Genomic DNA, 26,125 nt, shown 5'->3' with positions numbered 1-26,125 from the left:
CGATGTAAAGTATGTCCCTACATGGCCACATCGCAACAGGTTACTAGTACGTCTTCAAACTTTTGTTTAAAAATCAAAGGCGATTTCGACTGTGACACAAAAAACGTAATATATATGCTTGAATGTACGCTCTGCAAAAAACGGTACATCGGACAAACAGAAGGGCCTTTCAGATTCCGCTTTAACACTCATAAATCCCACGCTAACACGTTGCCCAACCTGCCCATCTCAAAACACGTACATCTTCCTGACCACTCATTTGCTAAACTTAAAGTCACGTTGCTTGAATCTGGATTTCGCTCAAATTATGATAGAGAAGCCCGCGCATCCTTCCTTATCTATAAGTTTGATACTGTCGCGTGTGGTATGAATGAATGTGTAGGAAAATTGAGTTGCCTGTCTTTGTAGCCCGTCACTTGTCCCTTCTTCTACTAGTACGTCGCTATTCCCCCTTTTCTGTGTCTGTGTTTGCTTGATAACATAGCACATATTGAGCGCATATCGACGTTTTGTTGTCACGTGGCGATTGGTTTTTACAATTCATTTCGGTACGTTTTTATGCTTTGTATCTTAGATTATATGTTTGCAATCGCCATCGGTCTATACACGTGTCAGCTATCCTTTGAACGATTCGGATGTATTTTGTTTGACCATTTTATTCGTTTTTCATGTTAACGTATCTTCATTTGGTTGATAAGCACATGTATATTAACTGTACTGACACCATGCAATGTATTCTGATGAAGGCCGGACCCCGGCCGAAACGTCAATGAACCGCTGCATACGCGCGTCTACTTCACTGTGATTATTTACCCGGACCCAGAACTGCTTTTCTTCTGGTGTGTATATATATATATATATATATATATATATTGCATGTGCCTGATTAAATTGAGCTGGTTAGGCGGCTGCGTCGTGCCACATTGCAAAGGTAGTGCTAGTAACTACACATCATAATCATCACCCGCATAATTTCGTGCCACTAAAGCCTGTTTATGAGCTTTTCTAAAAGAAAAGCTTAGTACCGAAAGGGTTCGCGGTGCCGCCAACGCAGTTTATTGGACAGCGCCCACTTTCGGCTGGGAGCTGCTCCATCCGCCATGTTCTTCCTGGGCCAGCCCTGCTGCTGAATTCGATGGCGCTAGCACGCTTGTTTTCTTGCTAGTGAAGTTGTGTCAGCTATAGATATTCAGTGAAGGTGATTTCTGTATATCTGTCGCTGTTTGCTAGAAGTCAGCGTACCTTTCGGACGCTTCTTGCTGCCTGCTGCTGCAGCAGCCACAGCTGCCACCAGGAATAATGCGCGGAAATGCGCGTTGCAAAAAGAAAGTACAAAAAAATGGGGTTGGAAGAAAAAGCGTGTTAGAAAAAACATGACGGCCGACGTGAGCCGCAAGGGAAAGCGTGGTAGGAGAGGAGGAACTGGTCGCTACTTTTCAAAAGCCGATCTAGGGACTTAACGTGCCACTTACCTTGCGATGCGAGATGTGCGCCGCGTAGCGTGCATACGTGAGCCCCTTGCATTGCAGTTGGGTATTATTGCACGAGCTGGCATGCCATGCAGTAGCTACATAGGTAGCGTTACAAGGTAGACAGAGAAGTCTTGAGGAAGACGAAAGAAGATTATGGATGGATGGATGGATGAAAAACTTTATTATGGATGAAAAACTTTATTATAAAGAAGATTATGGAGATAAACAAATAATAATGTAATGAGAAACGCGTATGTCATTTCTGATTAATTCAAGCAGGCTAGGTGACTGTCACCGTGCCATTTAAAAGGGAATCGTGTTAGATCACCATCATCAATGGCATCGTATCGTGCCATTAGATACGCATGTGACATGCGCGCCGTGTAGCGTCGATAGCCTCAAACTTTGCATTGTAGCTTCGTTAGAATCCGCCAGGTGTCCCCACATGTAGCGGTTGAGTATAGCAGTTCCATTCTGCATGTAGGTGGACCTGGTTAACTCAAGCAGGCTAGATGACTTTCTCTTCACCCCGTATGAGAAGGGCTGCCAATAAACCCTAATTATTATCATCATCAACACCAGCAACGTACCGTGTCACGAGTCAAGGGATGTTACATTTGCGCCACGTAGCCTCGGTACCTTTGTCAGGTTGAAGGGCTCTGCCTCTGTTCACGCTTCAGTACAGGCAGAGTCCTTGAATGCTTGAATATCATTGAATGACTGTCGTACAGGTTATGGCGCCTCCTCACAAAGTACGAACCGCTGCCGCAGAAATGAACTGTGGAGCTGTGCACGCCGCTGCAACCAGGCAACAATGGGCTCAGCAGACCACTGTGCAAAGAGCAGGATGGGCCGCAGCTTGCTGTCGACGCCGGGCGGACAGCTGAGGTCGTTCTCGTGAAAATGACACGGAGAGATATCGCGGCGAAGACTGTGTAATGCGTGCTGCCGAAAATGGATCTCCTATGAAGCCGCTCCTCTAGCTTATACTGTGATTGTGCTGGGTGTGCGACTCAGGCGTGTGACGTGTTTTTTTGGGTTGGACAACGGGCCCAACCGAAATATCGATGAACTACTATAGCTAGGGTACAGAAACTGGCCAGTGCGGTTGGCCGGGAGTTCATACGTAAAAAGCCTAGCCCTACCATGTTGCCTAGAGTGAGACAACAGGTCACTAATTATCAATTGCTTTAGCAAATGAGCACTACCTATTACAATATTGACTGAATATATATACCTACATAAGAAGCCTCATATTTATGTACTTTATTTAGTGTGGTCTCAAGATGCTTCTTTATTCTTGCCTATAGTACAGAAGAAAGCTTTTGCAAGTGATTAATACTGCCTTGTAAGTAATGCAAGTGGGATTTGCTGTTTTCAAGTAGGCTTGCCAAGACGAGACAAAATTTTAATCCGTACAAGCTTATAGTAGCGGGATAAAGGCGGGAGCCTTAATCTAAAGGAACTTCAGAAGTTAAAATGAGTGGTCTGTCCAGCACTAACTCTGTTTCACTTTCTTGCAAAGTATGCAGTTCATGACAGAAAGCTAACTTTTTTCAGTTGTGCTTGTATCAATAATGTACTGTCCTGCGGTTGCAAGTATCTCTATTTGGTTTCTCTGACTATTCGTATGTGTATGCAATAGCAGCTACTGTCATGAACAAAGAAATGGCTTCGTGAATGGTGGATTGGTGAGGGATAGCTTTTCGCGCTCTAGCCTTAGCTCATGGAGTTCTGAGGCGCAGGAAAACAGGTGTGAGGTATATATGTTGTCATTACTAGAGTATAAGCATAACTATTATTTATTTATTTATTTATTTATTTATTTACTTATTTATTTATCAATGTACTCACAGTGCCATGAATGCCATCACAGTGGTGGGGCGGGATATAGCACAATGAAGAGGAAGAATACGGATGAATTGTCATGTGCATAAAAGATTGCGATAACACACACGAAAACAAGCACTGCACGTGGATGAAGACGAGAGTATGACGGAAGGCCGTCTGGTCGGGATGATGTACACTTAAAAGAAATAGGTCCGGACACCGACCACAATGGCTTAAAAACCTAAATATCCATTTTAAACCATTTCGGTTGGTGTCCCGACCTCTTTGTTCTAAGTAAGCGCTGCAAGGATAAACCGTAGGAATATAAAGGAATAATTTTAGCATCAACTTAAGCATACGTCTCAGGGCCTAGTAATTACGCTGCAATTACAGGGTATAGAATATAATTCATATTGCATTATTTCATTTTCGCATTAATTATGTTGCGCACGTAAATGCTCTATCGGAACGACAAGACAAAGTTATACTTTACGGTAGTGGTGACAGCTTGTCATGATAGTTGGTTACAATTTGAACTTCTCCGGGGAAAAAAATGTCAATAAATCTTACAGTTTTGCTCTTTATCTCTTTAATTTTTTGGGCATGGTCTCATCGTAAAGAAACATAATCAGGAGGAAGTAAGTACGCCTCCCGTCGTGTAACTGTTAGAGAATGAAAAAGGCTATGCAGAAATTTCAGTCTTAGCATTTTCCTACGTTTACCTAATGAAATACAGCCAAGGTTCTCCTTAGCACGCGTTACGCTGAAAAGCCGTGTAATTTCTGAAAACATGTCGCACTCCTAAATTTTCAACTATTTTTATTCGCTGAATGCCATTTTTGAGCAAGGGATCCGACATTGTGCAGGCTTATTCATGTGCGCCTCTAATATATGATGTGAACAACAGCTGTTTAATTTCTGAAGGAAACCGCTTGGTATTTCGACGCAGGAAGCCTAACGTCCGGCATGCTTTGGCTGTAATTTTTTCAATGTGGTGGTGCCGTGATAAGTCGGGGGTAAAGATGACGTCAAGGTATCTGCACTAACGCGCGGGAATTAGCTCAGTAGTGTTTACGAAGTACTTGTGCTTCCTAAAGTACTTGAAGGCGGATCGCTTTTTTTTTGTAAACGACATGCGCACTGTTTTTTTGCAAATTGATATGCATGCCCAAAGCGCTGCACTATTCACCTACGCTGCTCAATTCATGTGGCAAAACAGTACAAGCGTGTTGATTGGTAATAAAGCGATAAATCACACGATCATCTGCGAACATGCGCACATGGGAAGGTAGGTCAGCATCTATATCATTTATAGAAATTAGTAATAGCAATTCACCCGAAACGGACCCCTGCGGCACTCCTGATGTGACATCAACCTCACGAGATTTTTTTGTTGCTAAGAACTACGCGCTGACGTCTAGTACTGAAGTATTCTTTCTCGCAAGAAATTACTAAGTGATTAACATTATACCATGAAAGTTTTCATACAATACGTGATTAAGTACAACATCAAACACTTTCTGGAAATCGAAGAATATGGCATCAATGGAGCTACCCATGTCTAGTCCATTTGCTAAATCATGTGTTAATTCTGCGAGTTGGGTAATCGATGAATAGCCACGTATAAAACCACGCTGATAGGGCTTAGCAATGCGTAGGTGCTGAGGTGGTTTATAATGCTAGCAAGTACGATTTGTTCGAAATTTTTACGAAAGCAACTTGTTAAGGACATAGCTCGATAATTCAATACAGTACTACGTGGCCCTGATTTGTGTACAGGCACAACATTGGGTATTTTCCAGTCCTCAGGCAGGATGCTCAGTTCTAAAGATTTAGTAAAAATGCCTTTTGGATATCGAGACACAAGGAGCATATATAGAAAGAAAAACAGAAGGCAAATTATCCGGCCTAGCCGCTTTAGGTTTACCAAGGCGCTGGAGTAACAATTCAATTCCACTTGGGTTAATGACAACAACATGCATGCGTTAAGTACATTTTGTGCCACAGCTCAGAAATATTTCACTGTCATGCGGGCGCGTCCAGAATACTGACTGAAAGAATGAATTCAAGCAATTGGCTTTAGTCGTGCTATTGTCAACAGCTGTGCTATCATGGTCAAGTGAGGGTACTGAAATTTTGTCTTTGCGGTTCATTTTAATAAATTTCCAAAATTCTTTGGACCGCTCCATCATTCTTGAATTTAAAGATTCAAAATATGAGTCTTTTGATTGTTTCGTAGTACTCTTTAATTAGTTTGTTGCTCTTTCTAGTTCCTTCTTTCTTGAAAGATTTCGGATTCTTTTATAAGCTCCATAAGCACGGTTCCTCCTCCGAGCAATTGTGCGTACTTTCTTCGTGAATTATGGCTTTATTTTACTATGCCTTGTTGTCAGCTACCATGACGGCCCAAACTGCTCACGCACCTCAAACATTTTGTTCTTCAATACGCACCACAGTACACTGACTCCTTCCGATTAAAAAAAAGAACATTAGAAATCTGTCAGCGTATACATCTAGTGCAGATATCCCGTTTATGCAGGCTTTCTTATAGCTGAAAATACGCCGGCGTCCACTTCATATTACATTTGCATATCTGAGGTTCATTTCACACAGAATAAGATTGTTATTAGCCATCCCTGGTAATACGAGCATGGATTGTACTGCCGAGGGCATGTTGGAAAAGAGAAGATCTAACACATTCCGATCATGAGTGGGCTGGGTATTTAGCTGTGATAAACAAAAGTAACTGCATATATGTATCATCTCTTCGATAGTCATATCCCCTGCTCTAGACGCAATGCCTTGGCTGGACCATTCCAACCCGGGTAGGTTAAGATCCCCGCCAACAACAAGGCACTCAGCATTAATTGTTTCAATTGTACTTGTTAATTTGGCCACTACCTCAGATTCACTTCCAGGAGGTCTATAAAATGAACATACGCAGAATGTTTTCCCATTATCTAATATAATTTCTACACAAGAGCCTCGCTTTGCCTGACATGGATATCTATCCTACGTGAAAAAATATTTTCATCCACTAGCAGAAGGAGGCCACTCCCCTCGGCTGTTACGGTCTTTTCGATAACAAGCGTACTGACGTGGAAAAACTTCGTAGTTGCTAATAACATTGTCGAGCCACGATTGAGATCCAAGGACTGCAGACGGGGCACTCACATCAAGCAAAGTGATGAATTTATCGGTTTTATTCTTTATAATTCTGCAGTTAACAATTCATAAGAAAAATGTAATCTTAGACACTCGTCCTTCTCATGTAGCCTGCACGACCTGTCCTAAGGACGTGTCGTATGCTCACCTCATGCTATTTCTGAACAGGTTGTCGTGTCTCAGTTTAACCTTGTCACCTTGAGTTTTGTTAGCTTTGGCATATTACCACAGTAGCTTCGTTTTTTTTCGCATCTCTTAACGCGACAGCGTTAAGGAGCTGGTGTCACAGAAAAGCCGGTGTCGTCGGTGTCGGCGTCAGCGGTGTTTGCCGTGAGCGATAAATCCCAGAAGGCGCTTTATAAATAAAAATGGCTGTGGCTTAGCTAAGGTTAAGCCCAGGATGCGAAGCATACTAGCCTTTATTTTAACGCGACAGCGTTAAAGAGCTCGTGTCGCAGAAAACCGGTGTCGTCGGCGTCGGCTCAGGCGTGCGGCGCTTGCTCAGGCGCACATTTCGTTGTCGCGCCGAACGCTGCGTTGCTCGACGCTCACCGCGTCCGATGCGGGGGGCGACACCGCGAGCGACGGCGCGAGTTGGAGCCCCGTTTCTCCTCTGTCGTGACGTCACGGTGTCACGTGGTATTGAAGGCGACACCACCGCGCCTGAGGAGCTGGGTTGAGCTCTCGTAATATGCTTCGCATAAAAAGCATCTTGCAAGATCGGCTGGTGGGAATCGAACCAGGGTCTCCGTAGTGTGAGACGGAGACGCTACCACTCAGCCAGGAATTCGATCGTTCAAATCTGGACAAAATCGTCTCTAGTGAATGCGGTGTTGCCTTAGAAACGCGCCGTTGAAAGTTATACTGCGATGTATATCTGTAATCATGACCATGTAAATTACAAAAGTCGAAGTTTCACGAGTAGCGAAGTACGTTTCTGCTACATTTCTTCTGCGCTCTGCGCACACGCAGAGCCATCTTGCGGTGAGCACAGAAGACCCCCTCCTCGCAATGTACGGCGCTGCCCCGACACGTGGCCCGCCACTCACCCCATGATCGCGTCCGCCTTTATGGCGCGTCGTGGCGCGGCCCGTCGCGTGCCGATCGCGACGTTTGGCTCGTGTAGATAGTTTGAATAGGCGCTGCGAACGAGGTGCGATACCTCCATCGCGTTCCACTGTTGAAGGCGAAGCTTAAGCGTCCTCCAATTTTTTTCGAAAAATCTTCCGATATGCTGATCTCCTTCCCTCTCAGTTTTTTTTTTGCATTTGCAAGCGCAGCCTGTTTATCTCTGACCGAGAGAAACTTTGCAATGACGAGACGCTTTTTTTCTGAGGCGTAGTTCTTGCTTACAGGACACTGTTGACCTGCACAACTCCAACACGAGAGACTCGGATTCCTGATGTGTTTCGGGTTTATTGTCATCGACAAAGCCAAAAGAAAAAGAGGTTAGACTGTCTACTTCGATTTTTCAGGTTATCATTTTTTGCAGCAAGTTTTTCTAGCATGGAATCCTGTGGAACAGCTTAAGTGTTGTATTCAACCTACAATCACTGAAGATATAAATTTGCGCTTCGGGTTTCTAATTTCCGAAACAATGATTTAAGCTCCACATTTCCTTTTTGTTGTCAGCTTGGTACTGCTTAATGGGGGCAAGCCTGCTTTTCATCTGATTCTGTCCATCGAAGAGCCGTTGCATTATGTTGGAACAGGCCTGGATTTTGTTCCATATCACTCCATACCAACAGCCTCAAGAGGTAGAATGCCATTCCACGCAGTAGCACAAAGCGATATTGTCTACGGTTCGTACGTTTTTCTTTAGAATTAAGCAAGCATGCACACTGAAGAAATAGCAGGGGTTGGAGCCGGTAGTTCGAGCAGGAACTGGAAGGAAGAATTGGCATTACCAACCGGGAGCAGCAACGAAAAATGCGTGAATGGCGCAAGCATACTAGCACCCATTCCACGCCCCAAGTGGAGACTGATGTGCTGGTCCTTAAGTACACTGAATTAATCCTCGGTGTTAGTCGTTGGTTGGCAACTGGCAATGGGCACCACTCGTAGAGGGTTGCCGTGTAAAATTCCGCGTAGTAGCCTTTTTTTATCTTTTATGTCTTCCTCAGAAATCCGAAAGCCAGTCCAGTTCCTTGCCTCCGGTGATGCAGGCTCGTTTTCGCTGGCTGGCTGAAGATCGCAAGAACGTTGACACGAGGCTTGACAGGTAATCATCCGTTGAAGGAGCAAAAGGTGCGTGGGCGACGCAAGTATAGTAGCGCCCGTTCTACTCCATTGTTTCATAGACTCTGAAAGGGAGCAAACAAAAAAAACGTGGCGGGACGAAGGAGAGCTTGTAGCAATACAAAAAGCAGACATTTCCACAAGAATGAACATTCACAACACGTTAAGAAGGAGATAATAACGTCGGCCAACGTCGTGGGAAACGTTGTGATTGCTTGAACTGCCCCGGCAAAGTAAGACTATTCTTGTGAAGACCCTGCGAATCACGAGGAAAAAGGCTGACAGTAGACTCTGCTGTTATCGTGCACATTTTCAACCTTGCGACAATGATGAATGCTCCATGAGACATGTCTCACAGGCTGCGTCAGGCTGGCACAAAGGGAGGTATTTAGGAAGCATAATTTCCGGGAACAAATCATGGGGAAAGTACTGACTTTGGGTAGGTAACTTTGGTCATTTGTGTTCTGATCATATAACTGGCGTTGAGGAACTACCGCTGTGTGTAAGTACATAAACCATATGCGCATTCCGCAAACATGAGATCCCGATATGTTTGCTGTGCCTAGCTCAGCATACGAGAGTACTGGAGCGTATTTAGTGACCTAGCATGTAGTAGTTAAAAAAGTACTTTTGTTATCCCTAATCTTTACAGTGCTTTTTTTGTGCTCTGAGAAATGTTTTGTCCACGAAACAGTATCTTGCTCTCTTTGAGAAACAGGTTTCATCTTTTTTGATCTGAGAAAGGTAGAGACACACAGTTCTTTGGCGGTGAAAAATAATTTTTCGGCAACAGTGATACATTTCTAAGCGTTATTACTAGCATCATCGGAAAATTTCGAACTCGTGAGCTGTTCCCTCATATTGAATCTTTCTTGTTGAGCTCAGTCTTTTAATTTTGTAAAATCGCTCCTGGTTGTCATACACTTTTGTATACTACCCACATCACATATGCTATATTTGCCTTGTGTTTCGGCTTTAAGGCCAGAACTGTACGTTTCTTCGTACTTCTAAGGTAAGTACTTCGCATAAGCGTACACCTAAGTCAAAATGGATTTCATTTTCCTTATTGATAAACATAAGATCTTATCGTTCACTACCAGTTCAATGTTATTTATTGCTTTATTATTTGTGTTACAAACTCAGTCTGCCTCTGTGATATACTTATGCAGCATTACGACATTAAACGTTTCAGGGGCATGGAAAATGAAAATGACAATGAATTCCTTGAAAAGGATGTGCATTATTTTGTTCAATTGCGCATAAGTGATTTTATTTTTCTTACCGCGAGAAGACACATGTTTTGTTCACTAAAAATATGTATGTCAGGGAATATGTTTATTATTGAGGTGGTTCACCGGGTGGTTGTTTGCATTCATGATGCGTAACATATTTTATCCCTATTATCCTTCTTTTAACCCTGCACAATATCTTATGTCCAAATGTTGATCTCATTCCTTCACGCGTGTGTGCTTAGCTGTCCTTCTGTCTTGGTTGACATTTGATAATGTTTAAGTTTGTGATCTTTTGTGTTTCTTAAGTATTGGGTTCATTTTATGGTTTTACTAAAGTGCACCGCCATCAAGGCCCTGTATTCTGTTTATGCGTACCTACATAAAAAAGAAATGAAATTAGAAATGAAAACAAAAAAGTATGTTGTACCAATGTATTCAGAAATATTCTTATACTACTGCTCCAACAGCAAGATTGGATATATCACCTAGAATTTGCGATATATTGCTACATATCGGTTGAGATGGTTGAGAATCACACTAAAATGGCTGCAGCACTTTCATAGCAAAACTGTCACCACATTCTGTCTTTAAAACAACAGGTAGAGGCGACTACGGCATAGGTTGAAGACCACGCTTGTTCGAACTTTTGTGGCTGTATTTGATTATGGCAAAACACTGAACTTACAGCATAACAGGCACATCAATAACATTTCACAAACAATTTCTCACAAGGCTACAGACGCAGGATTTGATGGCAGTGTTACAGTTTCATGCAAAAGGCAATGACTCCACACGAGGCACGATGCATGGTGCCAAAGGTGTTCCAAAAAAGGTAAAGGCGTTTTTAAACATTAGGTTGTAACAAATGCTGAATTCTTCGTCATGTTACTTTAAGTTTTTTATTATAACAATCAGCGTTCTCTATTTATTTCATCTCAGCAACAAGGAAAAGAAAACACAAGTTACATAAATGAATAAAAGAAAAGATGACTTACACACTAAGGTTTTATATTCAGTATTGTTGCTTTCACAAACCAAACATTCTGAGATCTATTGGGCTTAATTGAAAGAAAACCTAGTTCCCGTAGAGAAGCTTCAGAAAGAGAGTAAAGTACACTCTAAGAACGGCGAAAAGACGATTACTAGTTCTAGGAAACTATAATGCCTTCGATCTTTCTAAAAAAAAACAGGTACTGAAAGAGTGTTATAAAGAATAACAATAACGTCTGTGCAACAGTGTAACTATTTGTTCCTTGCGCAGTTTTGATAAGTTGACCTAATGAAAAACTGTGTCCCCATACCTAATTCGCAATACAAGCTTCTGCATGAAACGTTTTCTATAGACGGCAGCAGTCATTTTATCCGACTCAGGATTAAAAATATATTGACATAACACCAACCTGTTCCCAGCTCATGAGCCCTAGAAGTGAGGGAAACATCTGTAACGCTCTAGTGACTACGTTCTGCTGTGAACGGCCTTTTGTTTTCAATTCAAACTAGCCCATTTACTCAAAGTGCACGTGCCTTAAGCCTCGTTGTGTGCATCCATGGAGTATTTAACAGCCCATTTTTCGCATGTTCGCCAATGTTGCTGATGCTTTCTGTTGTTTATTTTGGAGCACTCTTCATGCAACCTTACTCCGGGCGCAAAGGAGTGTTGCCTGCGAATTTTATCACTATTAGCGTGCTAATGTTCGGAATCACAGAGCATTCGAACGCAAGTTCTATACTGTGAGCATTGCATATTCACTGTCAGCAAACAAATCAAGCGCTTTGCATTATACGACAGCACAACATGCGAAGTTTTCAACCTAGCTCTGTTTTGTGTAAGAAAGGGGAACATTGGACACCATACGTAATCGTTCAAGTACACAGCACAATAGAAAAGAAAAGCACTTTCTCAGCATCTTACTTAAACATTGTAAAAGTGCGCTAGCGTTTCTTGATGCCAGATAACCAGCACAGTTATCGTTCTACAGTAAACGGATTCCTCAGCTTCCTAATGAAAACGCATTCTAAGGTGAAATGCATTGCTGGAAAGGACGTATCTCGTCATTGTGAAACTATTACTCACATCAAAGTTAGGGGAAGAAATATTTAATATCGGGTAATTTTTTTCATTTAGTTATCTCTTTTTTACTGTTTTTGTGCATGAGACCTTAGGACAAAAGTAGGCTCCTAATTTCTCCATTGCGACGATGCTATTATCAAGCTGCCCGCTGACCTACCACTGCATTCAGCTTTTTCCGCATAGAACAATATGAAAATTATACACATAGAATACGTCTGCGATAAAAGCTAACATAGAAAGTTTACGTGCTAACCTCATGCTATGAATGAAGCTCATTTTGGCTGCTCTGGTCTGTGACTGGCATCTAAAAGCTTCTACAGCCTATTTCAAGTTGGTGCAGGTAATTGCCTGCGTAAAGAGTACAGCAGTGTTTCTTGTTATCTAAAATATGAGGCAACTATTTGAACATATGCCGTAGCATATTCTACTTTGCGTACCATTATATCTTGTAACACAACCACTTATCAGTTTCTGATTTAGAAACGCGTAGTTTAGAACTACCAGGCTTACAGAACACATGATAAATAGATGCTTCTATTATGCTAACAGTTTCGTAGTTCCGAAATAGTGAGTGGTCTGTAGATATGCAAACAGCCTTTTTGCGAGAGTTATTTTTCTTCCTAACGATCAGCAGTCAATCGTGAAGGTGCTTCACTTCGTTGTGCCCTTAGAAGTTCTCACAGCAGCATGTGAGTAATTATTTATTTTAATTGTGGAATCCCTATAGTCCATTTTTTCACAATGCTTTCATGATTGATTGGTTACGGTCCACCGAAGCTTACAGTTGATCAATTTAGATCAGTCAGAATGAGATTGAGGTCCAGATTGAACAGAACCAAGGCTACGGACAAACATTCATTCCTATTCATTAAACTATTCATGTTCTTATGTAAATGTTGAATTCTACTGAGACACCTCTGTGGAGCGGTAATTGTGAGGTGTCTTTTCTTATTTTCTGGTACTTTTTGAAATCGGTGAGTAGTAGAGCTCTAGGCATTCCAAAGTTTAACTTTATTTCGCAACTTGTTCCCTATGCGTTAAAATAGATTTAATAGATAAATAAAAACGCGTGCCTTTTGATTTCTTGAGCAAAAAGCATTTTATCTGTGGCTTCGAAACCAGCCTAAAGTAGAAGTGAACGGAACGGTGGCTCTGAAAACTCCTTTAGCAACCCTGGTACCCCGAAGCACAGGATTGTAAGAAATTTTTTTCACGCTTCTTAATGCACGGCGTTAACGTGTCAACCGGCGCCCTGGTGTTCTGATTGGCTAAATAGCGTCAAATATTCATAAAAGAAATCCGAATACATTCCCGAAGGATAATTTTTGCGCTTCGTACAAATACCAGCGTCCATATCAAGAATACTTAATTTTACTTTAGGTAAAAATGAGAGTTGTTACGATTAATTTTCAAAATTATTGAGTGATCAAATGGAAATTTTGAATGCAAGTCTTGACAAGCAAGCGAGGCTCTATAGATGGAAGGGAGTGGTCGTCGGACTCTATTGCTGCTGCCAATTCGTGGTTTCTATGTTCCGTTTCTCTGGCGTTCTGTTTTTGTTCGCCCGCTTGATATTGTGACATCCGCAGCCAGAAATCGAAACCATGACTCAGTGAGGACGGAGACGTCATAACCAGCCTACCACTACGACAAGAATTTATATCAGAGAATGAAAGAGTAGCTGTGCAATAAAACGCGCATTGCCTGATTCTAGATATTTGAACCGAGCTGTCTATTAGCGATGTCTGGGAACACAAGTCGCTTGAAGTAGGGGGAAGGAGCGGGGTCACGTTCTGCTTCCTTGTGGGAGCAGATGTCTGACGTTCGTAGCTAGAGGCTGTTAGCGCTACAGAGAATTATAGGTGACTTTGAATTGCAGAATACGATAAAGGCACGATTGAGGAAAATGTGTTAATAGTAGTGAAATTTTTATTCGATAATGCTGTTGTGTGGCTTTACCGCAAAAATTGAATTTTTCAATTATAAAATGCTCGTAACATGAGATGCATGAAACGTACCGGGAGTGAAGGATTTCACAAGCGTGCCAGAAACTCATATTTAAATTTTGCGAACACACATAAAGTCATACCAAATGTTATTACAAGTTTACATGGGGTATACTAATATGTTCGTGGTCTGATATTTTTGTGAAACGTCTGCCATGATTATATATGTCGGTATTTTCGCTTTCGTCACTGCTTATGGAGGTTTTGATGTGGGCAAAAATAATCCCTACACGCGTATCTTGCGTAATTTCTAACACGCATTGTTTATTACTGATCGTTCAATAGTTTTATGCTGGTTATGGTTTCACAAATTGATACATCAAAAGCCTCTTGTTATTTGTTGATTAGCATGTGCTGCATTCTGCCCAGTACTCACGTACGGGGCAGAAACCTGGAGGCTTACGAAGAGGGTTCTACTTGAATTGAGGATGACGCAACAAGCTATGGAAAGAAGAATGAAGTCATGCAAGAAAGCAAAGCACAGACAGCCATTCCGAGAGAAAATGATAACGACAGCGATGGAGGCATTGAGTGCAGCCACGGGAAAATGTTCAATAAAAATGGAAAATGGTATGAAGGCCCCCAAAAGTGCCGCCAAAGCAGTGGTTGCCAATAAGGTGTTCAGAACTATCACAGACCTACTAAATAAAAAATAAACGTGTTCTTCCACGCTAGGAAGAACGCCTTAGGACATTGCTTCCTAAAACACAAGTACTTTCGATAAGCACTGACCCTATGCAGGTAGGACCATAAAAAATACTTTGCTCGAATACCGAGTTGTGCAAGTTTAAAAAGCTAACGTTATTCTTTTACTGCACCGTCTTGTCATTTCGTGAAAACCGGCTCACGCTCCGTGTCGGGTGCGCATTCTCTGCTGGTTCAAGACGAAGCGAACACATAGTTTATGCGCTAGCCATAACGTTATAAACGCGTGTAGCATGCGGTCCACGTCAACCTAGAATCCGTACCTGCTACTCAAGGTATCATGGGTTAATTGCGCGGTAAATAGATAATATCAAACTTTGTTAACTGCAATACTCTTCTGTTAAGCGGCATAGGCCACAACTTTAGAATGCGGTTACAATATTGTATATATATATATATATATATATATATATATATATATATATATATATATATATATATATATATATATATAGTTACTATCATCTAGGTAAGTTACTATCATCCTAGGTAAGTGCCCCAGTGCCCGTTACACTGGATTCAATTTTTGCAATCCAAAAGTTAAGAAAAGAAAAAGATAGCGTGGTGTCTGTTGGTGATCTCCGTTCTTCATAAAACAAGCACAAGAAACCGTATTCATCAGCTTTTTCCGAATATGACTGTTTCCCAACACAATTACGCTAACACTTACACCACAAATAAGTTCCGAACCGTTAGAGGAAACGTTAAGCGTAAATTATTCAGCAGTGCTGGTAATGCAGACCGCATTTAGAATAGCTGCGCGATATATTGCGTAGTCTTTTTGAATTACCCAAAAGTATAAAAATTTCATACGGATTACGGGTCATGCCGACTACCCAGAATAGGTTGTATTTACGACTTCCACCGACATGAATGACATCAGTGTTCCTGTGGCATGCATTGTACGATTCTTCTTCAAGGCCGTCCAAAACTTTACAATGTAAACATATTTGATTCAAACACTCTGGGTGCATCATGTTCATTTTCGTTTCTTCTGTGGTTAATTATGGCGAAGTTGTCTTGTGGGAATAAGTTTCGAGAAGATGTGCGAAACAGTGATATGTTCTGTGTGGTTTATTCAGTAGGGCAACGTCCGAGCCGAACGTGTCGCCAGCCTGCAATTCGAGCTGATATTCAAATAGAAGGTTTCCTTGCATCATTTTTTAATTAATTGGTTTTGTAAATTATTGTTTAAACAACTAGTGACGTAGTTGCTGCGCAAAAGGGTTCATGCTTTTCAGGCTCTAAAATTAATTTTGAAAGCCCTGCCTGGGAATCAATGCACTCCGAAACTAGGGTTCCTACAACTAATGTCACCAGCAAAATGACGTTGTGGCACCTGGCATACTTGAACAATAGTTCTTTTACTTCCTGTAAAATTGCCGGGCTTCTATATCGTGCATTTCAGTGCTGTGAAATCTGTGGACTAATAAGTAATAAACTACATGCGGTAATTTCTGAGACGTCGTTCGAGGCACATCCTCTTTGTTAGTACGTGCAATGTTTCAGGCTGATAATCATCATTGTCATATGCGCCTCTTTTGTGCCGTCGACTCTGTTTTAATTATGAGCATGCCAAAGAAAAATTGCTCGTCAACATACGGCCGTCTTGTCAAGAACAATTTCTATATCGCTGCACATATTTTTATGGTCGTACACTATCAGCTTGTTCTGGTCTCCGAAATACATGGATAGACACCCCCGCTCTCTGAGAACGCGGAAGAGACATCCTTGCAGTATTTACCCAGCGCTATTGCTGTACGCTATCTCAGTGGATGGAACGGCCAATTCTAAAGTGCACATTGCTGCTGTGACCTGCGTTAGAATACCACTGTGGCGGTTGGGAGCAAAGCTTTAAATTTCTTCGTATTATGTCGCTGTGAAGCTTAAAATGACGAGGGTGCCTGACAGCAACAAGAAAGCGTTGGTGACGGCAATCATCGTCGGCGACATAAAGGCCTGGTCACAATAAGTCAGCACGACGTTTATTTTTGGTCTGTAGACTCCTCACGAGAGCTGTCCATAGCGTCAGCGCCCCTGTCACACTGCGCCGAGGCCACAGTCCGCAGACAGTACGCTGACGGCCATATGACAGCAGCACGTCGGTGGCACTGGAGTCGTAAACAGCCTCAAGCGATTTTATTGTCACATTGTGACAATATGGCACCCTTCTGATCCCTGTGCCGAGGCGGCACTCCAGCTGCAAGTTAAACTGACTTCTAACTTTCTTAATATACCTTATGTTGCCGAATAGATACAGCTCGACGTGTATTGTTTGCTAGCTGGTTTTGTTAGAAGCCTCAAAGTCATGGTAAACTTTGTTTAGGATAAAGTCATCCTCACTTAGCTGAGCTGATGATTTCATGGGGAACAACCAGCTTTATTTCCCACTTCACCTAAATTTATCCATAAGAGAGCTGAAGACGTTCATCTGAAATCGAACACAACCCCATCAGGCTCTATCTCTAAGGCAATGTAGGGGCGAGTGGTGGATTCACCTCGGCTGATGAGAAGCTGCTGGAGCTTGCATTCAAATATTTTAATAATGTACTAACATTAGACAGTTTTAGTTCTGTGCCATGACAATACATACGCAGCGCGCAAGCGCTTTGCGGAACGTAGCAGCGCGTGTGACGTCAGGGCTTTTAGTGCTGGGAAATGCCTACGTACGTAAGAGGGCGAGCGTTTTTAGACGCCGGGTGCTTCGAAGTGGGTTGGCCGCGCCCGCCAGTGTGTCCAACCATCGGTCGAACTATAGACGCCGTTATTCTCGCCAACGTGACGTAACGTGTGCGTTAAAACAGGGCACAGTGAACACTGTCTGAAAAACAAAGTTCATATTTTTTTCTACGCATTCCCGCCGTGCAGGACCCGGAAAGGGCTTCTGGGCGCCCACTTCAAGCCCCAAAGCCAAATCGTAGGCCATTGAAAAGTACAGCCTTCCACTGGTTGCCTGCGACGTGGCCATCTTACGAAACTCCTTTGTCTCACACTCTCCCGAACATACGAGAAATATGAGAGCAGCACGCAAGGCTACCCACGTTCGTACGCAAGAATCGCATGCGTGCGTAAGCAGCGGCCGAGTCTGTATCACGTACCGTTCGTGTTGCGTTCTACCAATGCACAAGTTGTAGAGCGTAGCGATCTTACGTACGCTACGCACACAATACTAAATCTGTCTCTTAGGAGCATAAAGGTGGACAAGAATTTGGTGGTACTCATCTCACGATGACTGTCGACAGTAATGCCTTTGGTATTGAATCAATAAAGCGATACAAAGTATCTACAGCATTCATATGAATTATGTAGAAGTCTTGTACAGGAGCGCGATTTCTTGTTCTCGCTTCCCCGAGAACACTCGGTGCCATCTAGGGCAGCCACTACGAAGCCTCCGCGTGGCCTCCGAAATGCATGGCACGTCGTTGCGTGCGAACGCTTAGAAACGCTAAGAAACACGTCATGCCGTCGCCGTGCTCCTCTCTCGCGCTTGCTGCTGGACACACTGCGGCATCTGCTGGCGCTATGGAGAAGTCGCCGCGCAGTGTTATAGACGAGAAGTGTAGTGCACCGATGCCCGCGTACGCTGAGAATTGTTCCTTGGCTAGCCCTGCACTCAGTGGCACATACAGAGCGAGGCGAAATGGACAGATGTTCATTGAAAAGTGACACGTATCGAATGCACGTGTCTCCCAGCCTGCTAAATCACGTCGTTTATTAATGCCATCAATTCAATAACGTAATGACCATGTTCGTCATGCCGACATCGTCATACTGCTTTTTTTTGTTCTACCGACGTCAACCTTTTTTGTCATTATATTCTAATGATACAGCCGCCAAAGAGTCGCGATTATACCGACCTTGTCATGCTGTTATCATTTGACAGTCGCTGTCAAGCCTCCATTGCCAGCTCGCCGTCGTAATTTCACCATGGTCGCGCCATCGTCGTCACTACAGCTTTGACATCCGACTCTCGTCATGGCGTCGCCGTCACGCTAGCGTCATACGTGTTTCGTAGTACAGCCATCGTCACATGATTATCAGCATACACTCGTTACCATCCCATTGTTCTGACGCTGTTGTCAAGCTATCGTCATCATGCTATTGTGGTCGTTCTGTCGTCATCATTGTAACTCCGGCACCCGGCTGTCGTCGTGCCACCAATTTCATGCAGTTCTCGTGACGACATCGCCGTCACATCGTCGTCTCACCTTCTTAATCACTTCGGTATCACCATCCAATGGAACTCTCCCTGTCTCCAAACAGAGTGAAGCCGCTGCGAGTGCAGCTCTGGGGTAAAAGCCACTGGTAAAAGCCACTGGTCTGCAGCTCTGGGAATTCTGGGGTAAAACGTGCCTAAACAACGATTTGATTATAAGGGGCGACGTAGCTGGTGAATCTGCAATAACTTTGTTCCCCAGGGGATTTTCAACGTGCCCCAAACGCATGGGACACGGGCATGTGTGCATTTCGCCTCCATCTAAATGCGGCTGCCGCGGCCGGGATTTGAGACTATGACCTCTGGCTTAGCGGCGCAACACCACAGCTACTAAGCCACTGCAGCGGCTCCGCCGCAGTTTCGAAGTCAGCATTGACTCTAAAAAAAAAAATACATCCATGCGGTCTGTTCTCTCTGTGTAAGAGCGATGTTTGTACATCAACTGCCGCGATTGTAATTGAAGCATATTACTATTTCTTGCCGTGACATCACCTAGAAACTCTGCTTAGAAATTATAATCGCCCGCGTTTTGCCGGCAAAAAACGTAGCATTGTTGCCGAGCGCATGGTTCCATTATGTGAGCATGTAGTGATTTCGTAAGAATGCGCCTCTTCCGTAAATCAAACAACCAGAAAAAAATAGAGGATGCTTAAGCTCCGCCTTCAAGATTGGAACGCGATAGCGTTATCGCACCCCTTTCACACCTCCCACTCATTTGCTCGGCATGCTCTTTACGAGACAAAGGGGAGAAGCGGGCGAGTGGTGCGCCAGCTGTCGGGGCAGCGCCGTACATTGCGAGGAGGGGGTCTTCTGTGTTTGCCGCAAGATGGCTCTGCGTGAGCGCCAAGCGCAGACGAAATGTAGCGGAAACGTACTTTCCTACTCGTTTAACTGCGACTTCTGTAATTTACATGCTCATAATTACCAGTATACACCCCAGTATAATTTTCTACGGCACGTTTCTAAGGCAACACCGCATTCACTAGAGGCCCTTTTGTCGCGCTTTGAACTCTGAAACTCATCGGTGAGTGGCAGATCTCCATCTCACACTTCGGAGACCCTGGCTCGATTCCCACTCCGCCCATCTTGCAAGTCGTTTTTATTTATGGATTGCCTTCCGGCGTTTTTCGCTCACGGCCAACGCTGCCAACACCAGCTTTTCTGCGACACGAGCTCCTTAACGCCTTCGCATTGAAATGATCACTCTTCGAAAGCGAACATTTTATCGTAGAAGATGCGCATTTTCGGGGGCGTGAATGATACATCGCCCAAATGACTGGAGTTCGAACAAAAAGTTGTATTTTATTGCCGCGGAAATTCGAATTTGCGCCAAATTTACATTGTAGTGCTAAACGATATGCAAGAGCAACTTTGTCTGCAACTAACAGTCATAACCATCACAGCTGTTCGGTGGAGCTGTACCCTGTGGTGGCGCCTAAATTCACTGAGCACGTGCTAGTGGGCGAGTTGGTTATGCATGATGAGCCTGCGTGGTTGTCTCATGTCTCCTTACTTCGCCCGTTGTTCTATTTGGCGCCTTCGTTGTAATCATGCCTAAATTGAGATCACGGATAAATGAAAAAAGAGCACGCTTATTACCGTACTTTACGAGCAACCCCAAGTGCCGATAATTGATCTGGTGCCTTTCCTTGCAATGTCTCTAATGAGCTGCTGTGCTGCTTAAGGTTGTTAAACACCATAATTTAACTTTAATTGTTATTGATTGTACTCTGTATGTACAAAGCAAAAGAGTACATAAATACCTAATCCGCTGTGCCTTAACTTCACCGTGCCTGACGCATATAAATCTTTTGCTGCCTTCCTTTGCTGCTGTCAACATTATAAGACCGAACGCCTGCATGTTTTTATACATTAAGAACGCATAAAGCTCATGTCATACAGGTAAGTATAACAATAAAAAAAGAAAGTTTTGCTTAGGACTCGTGATATCTGCGCTAAAACGCAATAACCTCAGTAGTTTGCGTTTTGTGCATTCCACGCGGTGAAATGCAATCACGCAGCTTAGGCAGGAGTCAAATCATGCTAGATGCTCATTTATCGTCATAACTTTCAGTCCATGGATTGTTCTGAAACGAAGGCTTCTCCTTTTTATTTCTTCCGAACTCACCGTAGAGGGCACCCAGATACATGCCCGAATTAATCACTGCGTCTCATTCATTCGTAACAGTACAAAATTTACTAGTGCTGAATTTATAACAGCGCATGATCACTACGACTGGCCTTACTAGACGCCACACTCGTCCACACGCACGCGCGCACACGCACAAGCACACACACACACAAATACGTACGCACACACACACACGCACAGGCACACACACACGCACATACACACATGCACAGGCAGACACACACACACGCACACACGCGCACACGCACGCACACGCACGCACGCGCACACACACACAAGCACACGCACGCACGCACATGCATACACACTCACGCGCACACACGCACGCAATGTCTCTAATGAGCTGCTGTGCTGCTTAAGGTTGTTAAACACCATAATTTAACTTTAATTGTTATTGATTGTACTGTGTATGTACAAAGCAAAAGAGTACATAAATACCTAATCCGCTGTGCCTTAACTTCACCGTGCCTGATGCATATAAATCTTTTACTGCCAATCTGTTTGACAAGGGAGCTGAGGTTCACGTAAAAAAAATGCATGCGTCCTCATGTCACCCACCTAGGCTAATCACTTCGCGACTGCAACAAGCCGCACGCCGTCTGCGGTGGTGTTTTGCGTACCAAGATGAGCACGTGCGCCGGGAACGTCATGCAGTGACGTCGCCGGCGCTGTGGGACGTGCCCCAGAAGAGGTCTACTGTCGTCATGCTGCCGTCATCAGACGACCTTTGGTGATCTATCGAGGTCATTCCTCTTACGTTATTCTGTTATAACCACGTCTTCGTTACGGAGTCATGATTATGCCGCCGTTGTTGGGGTGCCGTCATCATGCCATCGCTATCGTGCCATTGTCGTCATTCGCGCTGGTTCATCTGATGTCGTTATACCACCGGCTTCATAGTGTCATAGTAATGCAGTCATCGTAATTATGCTGTCGTCGTTTTACTGCCGTCATAATTTAATAATCGGCATCTCAATGTCAGTATGCTGTCTCGTTACATGCATCTGACGTTCCATTCATATCATTCCTTCTTCTATCCATCGTCACTTCGTCGGCGTCGTACAGTTGGCGTCATGCCTCGATGTCCGTAGGTAACATTGTAAGCGAGTGCCAGAGAAAATTAGGAAAATACCGAAATATCTGGCCTACAAGAGAATAAATTAAATTTTAGAATTATCCCTACGCGTGTTACATACACGTGACTTCAACAGTACGGTTTTTCAGTACATCGCTGGATTGCTATTGGCATTGCCGTCGCAAACTACCATGAGGTTAGTTCAGAAGTAATTTTTCCTCTAACCACTGCTTGTTATTGTACCTACTGTTTTAATAACCTTCGCTATGATGACGCACCATTAACTATCTCACAAACTGTTTAACCCGCACATTTTATATTTCTTTTGTGCAGGCATGAATTTTTTCACAACAAACTTTCGCAGTAGCCCAGTGCATTACATTTCGGTTGCGGCAATCTTGTTGTAATTTCGTTGGCGAAAGGCTGTCACTGTAACTTCCGCGTCGTCAGCCCGATGAAAAAACAAGTGTGCTCCGCCTACGACACGAGGCACTTCAAAAAGCTGACAGCTCGACTCTGTCATGCGAAGTCACCTGTCCGAGTTCATTTTGTACGTCGCGTGCACCGGCTGTGTTGCACATTTTGAACTTTGAGAGCTCAGTACCATTCACTAGCACTTACTGGTGTTATTTTTCGCTTCGCACCTCAGCGAATATTTTAGATGAATTACCAAACTCCGCATTCATCTTTCGCAATAGCAGCATAGAGATCTCGTAGGTTTTAGTCAGCCCAAATTGTGCAGTATGCTTTATTTAGTATGAAGAAGCAGCTTGTTTCGTGATGATAATCTTTATCCAGCTTAGCAAATTCATTGTCCGTTAAACTTCAAAAAAAAAGCATTTAGCTGCCACCATACGAAGATGGTGAGTCTGGAGTCTCCTGCTGATGGCCCTCTTCATTTTTTTTTCAGTGCATTGAACATGAAAGGATTTGAGAACTTCAAGTGCTTCATACTTCTCTACACAACATGTGAGTGAGCATCTAAGATTCTTTCTTTAACATTTAGCGGGGTGAATGAACAGAATCAAAGCTCTCATTTGCGTCTTATATTGCAACTGCATAAAGACAATGAATGCAGAGAAGCACAGAAATTAACTATTATTTTAAGGTAAGTGCAAAACTAACCAGAAAAGAGAATGGAAAGTGGACGGAAAGGCTAGTTGCCGCATATGAGAGCTGAACCGACATCTTCCACTTTTCGCGTACCATACTTTACCATTGGCAACGACTTATACATCTGGAAAACTTAATTTTGGGCGCTAAAAGAACCCACGCAAGGGGGAAACACGCGAGCGCCAAGTGATAACTGATTTACTGAACTAGAAGTTGGGGGGCATGGTGCAACTCCTGTACACGCGCCACTCAAGAAACATGACGTGACAGTGAAGTATTATCCCTGGCGATACATCAAAGTGTCAAAGAAGTGTAATGTATATATATATATATATATATATATATATATATATATATATATATATATATATATATATATATATATATATATATATATATATATATATATATGTACAGTGAAAGAAAGGGTGCATGTACGATTTACTCGTGGTGACTGCTGATGTCTATGCAACTCTAGGATATGGCGTAGTACTCCGTGCCACGAGGGCTATTGGACCGGCAGCATTTCAGAAGTGCCTCCGGTCTAGTAAAAAGCAAAAAAAGAACAAGGAAAAAAAAACGCGTTTTATTGTTTCTCTTTCGATACGGCTCTCTTTGTAGCAGCGATCCTGGTGAAGCACAGCTTCCTGCAGTCTGAAGCACAAGGAAAATAAAGAGAAAGAAACTAGTTACATCCGTGTCACTAATCTGAATTCGTGTTACATTCCCATCTGTAGCTCAAGGCGTGTTCCGTTTTATTTAGAGAAATAAAAAAAAACTAGTCGCGTTATATTTGTGCTGGCATTTCATTTTGGATGCTTTAGTTGTTGTCCCTTTATGTGAAATCTTATGCCGTTCCTAACAAGAACAGACTCCCATATTATTTGTTCACATATGGCCTTACATTTGTGGGCTCTTGAACTAACGGGTACAGTCTCAAGTGCAAAATTCTTTCTAACATGATTTCTGATTACTCAATGAGAATGATAAAAGAGCAATCTTCTACTTGTTCGCTGTTTTCTAGGTGTTCCTATGCTGTAAGTGAAGTACCCAGTTGTTCGACGCGTCTTCAGGCGAGTTTTTCTAATATTATCATAATTTGTTGCAAGCTATGCTCCCAAGGGGCAAACAATCGCATGCCCACAGACGTGTCACTGTTTTTCCAGAGCATCATCGGCAATGGCACAGATATCTCTGAAAACTGAACAAGGTACGTGTTTAGTTCTTCAACACATTTCATCGTATTTTTATGTGTGTTTATTCCGAAAGAACACTCCCATGTGTATGTCTCTCGGCTTTTGCGGAGCTGATAGGAGGTAGCTGTTGGTCCTTGTGAAGCGCGCAATGCGATTCCCGAGGCCTTAAAGTATGCTCTACCTTATATTCACGAGATAAAGTTCTTTGAGAAACAAATGTAAGCGACAAAGTATCTTTCGAAATGCCGTAAGGGGAAAGCGAGATAGCCTTTTCTGCATAAGTGATCTATATCACTGTTCACTCTTTTGGAACCGCAAAACTTTAAAGCGTGGTTACACTGTTGTTAACTTTACTAATCAAAACTTTCTACAAATTCTTATGAGCTGCGGTCCTGCACTGAAAGTATTCTAAAATGTGTCTGAGGCCTGTCATGATTGAACTAAATATTTCTGCTATTTTTCTGCTTCGCGTGTCGCAGGTAGAAAATGCAATATTTAGGCTCGTGTGCTCTCGAGGCTGTTAACTTGCGGATAGAAAAAAGCTACGTCCACCCATTCATATTTAAATTAAAATCTATGTTCAGTTGTATTCGGTAGGTTGATTTTGAACTAGTTTGTTTGCAAATCCATTCGCTGACACTATCACAAGGGTATATTGTTTTTTTCTGTGACCGCCGCAGATTATTAACATGCGTCAATATTTTCTGCAGACAAAAACATGCAGATGGCCCTGGCGTTGGTCTTCCAAGCGGTGGACAACTGGGTAGATGCTTACGGCGGTTCCGAACCAGAATTGGTGCTTGGACACTTCAAGCAGCTGGTCGACGAGTCTTTGGAACAGCACGAAGCACTCGCACACATTGAGCTTGAAGATGATGATGACGAAGGTGACGTGGGAAGGTCGCACGGATTTGGCAAAAAGTTGAAGAAGTGGAGGAAGAAATTGGAGAAGAGTATAGGTGGCGCAGCAGAAGCCGCCGTCAGCAGCAAGATCATCGGTGCAATTACAGCGGCTATCTAGTGCAGAGTTAGTTTACGACGAGTTTCTTCGAAAATCTTTCGATAGTTCACATCGATACATTTCGTGAAAGACGACGTAACAATTGATCTCCTCTTGTCAGATTCAGAAGCTGTTTATGCTATTCAGGAGAATAAATGTTGAATAAGAAGAATATAATTCCGTTACGCAAAAGTGCGCCATGAACTTGAATATTTTTTGACGTTTACATTCAAGTATTTCAAGGTGATGTGACCTGAATAAAAAAAAGAAATTTTGTGTGAGTCTTCAGGGAAGGTTTTTGAGAAACGACAAGCGTAAACAGGCGTAAGAAGATATGGGTCACCATATCTGTCAGGGTATGGTCATCGAAAATTACCTTAAGAATAGGAAGCAAATAAAAGGCAGAAGCTTCAGCAAAAAATATGGTATTGAAATGCGTGTTTGAGTCAATGACGTTTCTTAATGGCTCATCATTTTCTGGCTCGAATAAAACGACAGCAGAAAGTTTGAAGAAATTTACAAGCATCTATTTATCAAGCTTCTTCTAGCTGTGCGCGATGATAGTAGGTTTCAATTGCACTGTTCTATTGTAAGCATTTTTCATTGCACCCTTATGGCTTAGCGTGCAATGAGCTTGACGCGAACTATATTACA

General features: G+C 43.0%; 1 protein-coding gene across 4 annotated transcripts in view; it reads left to right on the top strand.

The window, feature by feature from the left end:
- Positions 1 to 25,747, top strand: part of LOC135903074 (uncharacterized) — a 37,629-nt gene extending 11,882 nt beyond the window's left edge. Inside the window, exons 1-6 of one of the 4 annotated variants that reach the window (XM_065433439.1) lie at positions 7,819 to 7,915; positions 8,591 to 8,688; positions 23,073 to 23,131; positions 24,300 to 24,312; positions 24,442 to 24,485; positions 25,182 to 25,747. In XM_065433439.1, coding sequence (XP_065289511.1) covers positions 8,627 to 8,688; positions 23,073 to 23,131; positions 24,300 to 24,312; positions 24,442 to 24,485; positions 25,182 to 25,492 — 489 coding nt within the window. In that variant the 5' untranslated portion in view covers positions 7,819 to 7,915; positions 8,591 to 8,626 and the 3' untranslated portion in view covers positions 25,493 to 25,747. Of the gene's footprint in view, positions 1 to 7,818; positions 7,916 to 8,590; positions 8,689 to 23,072; positions 23,132 to 24,299; positions 24,486 to 25,181 lie in introns of those variants that run through there. The other 3 variants (XR_011511480.1, XM_065433440.2, XR_010564701.1) reach the window with 3 other exon arrangements.
- The last annotated feature ends 378 nt before the right edge of the window (positions 25,748 to 26,125 follow it).

Source organism: Dermacentor albipictus, chromosome 1 (assembly GCF_038994185.2).
Source record: "Dermacentor albipictus isolate Rhodes 1998 colony chromosome 1, USDA_Dalb.pri_finalv2, whole genome shotgun sequence".
NCBI classification, from domain to species: domain Eukaryota; kingdom Metazoa; phylum Arthropoda; class Arachnida; order Ixodida; family Ixodidae; genus Dermacentor; species Dermacentor albipictus.
Note: the sequence above shows the minus strand (reverse complement) of the source record. Positions and strands in the feature narration are given on the sequence as shown.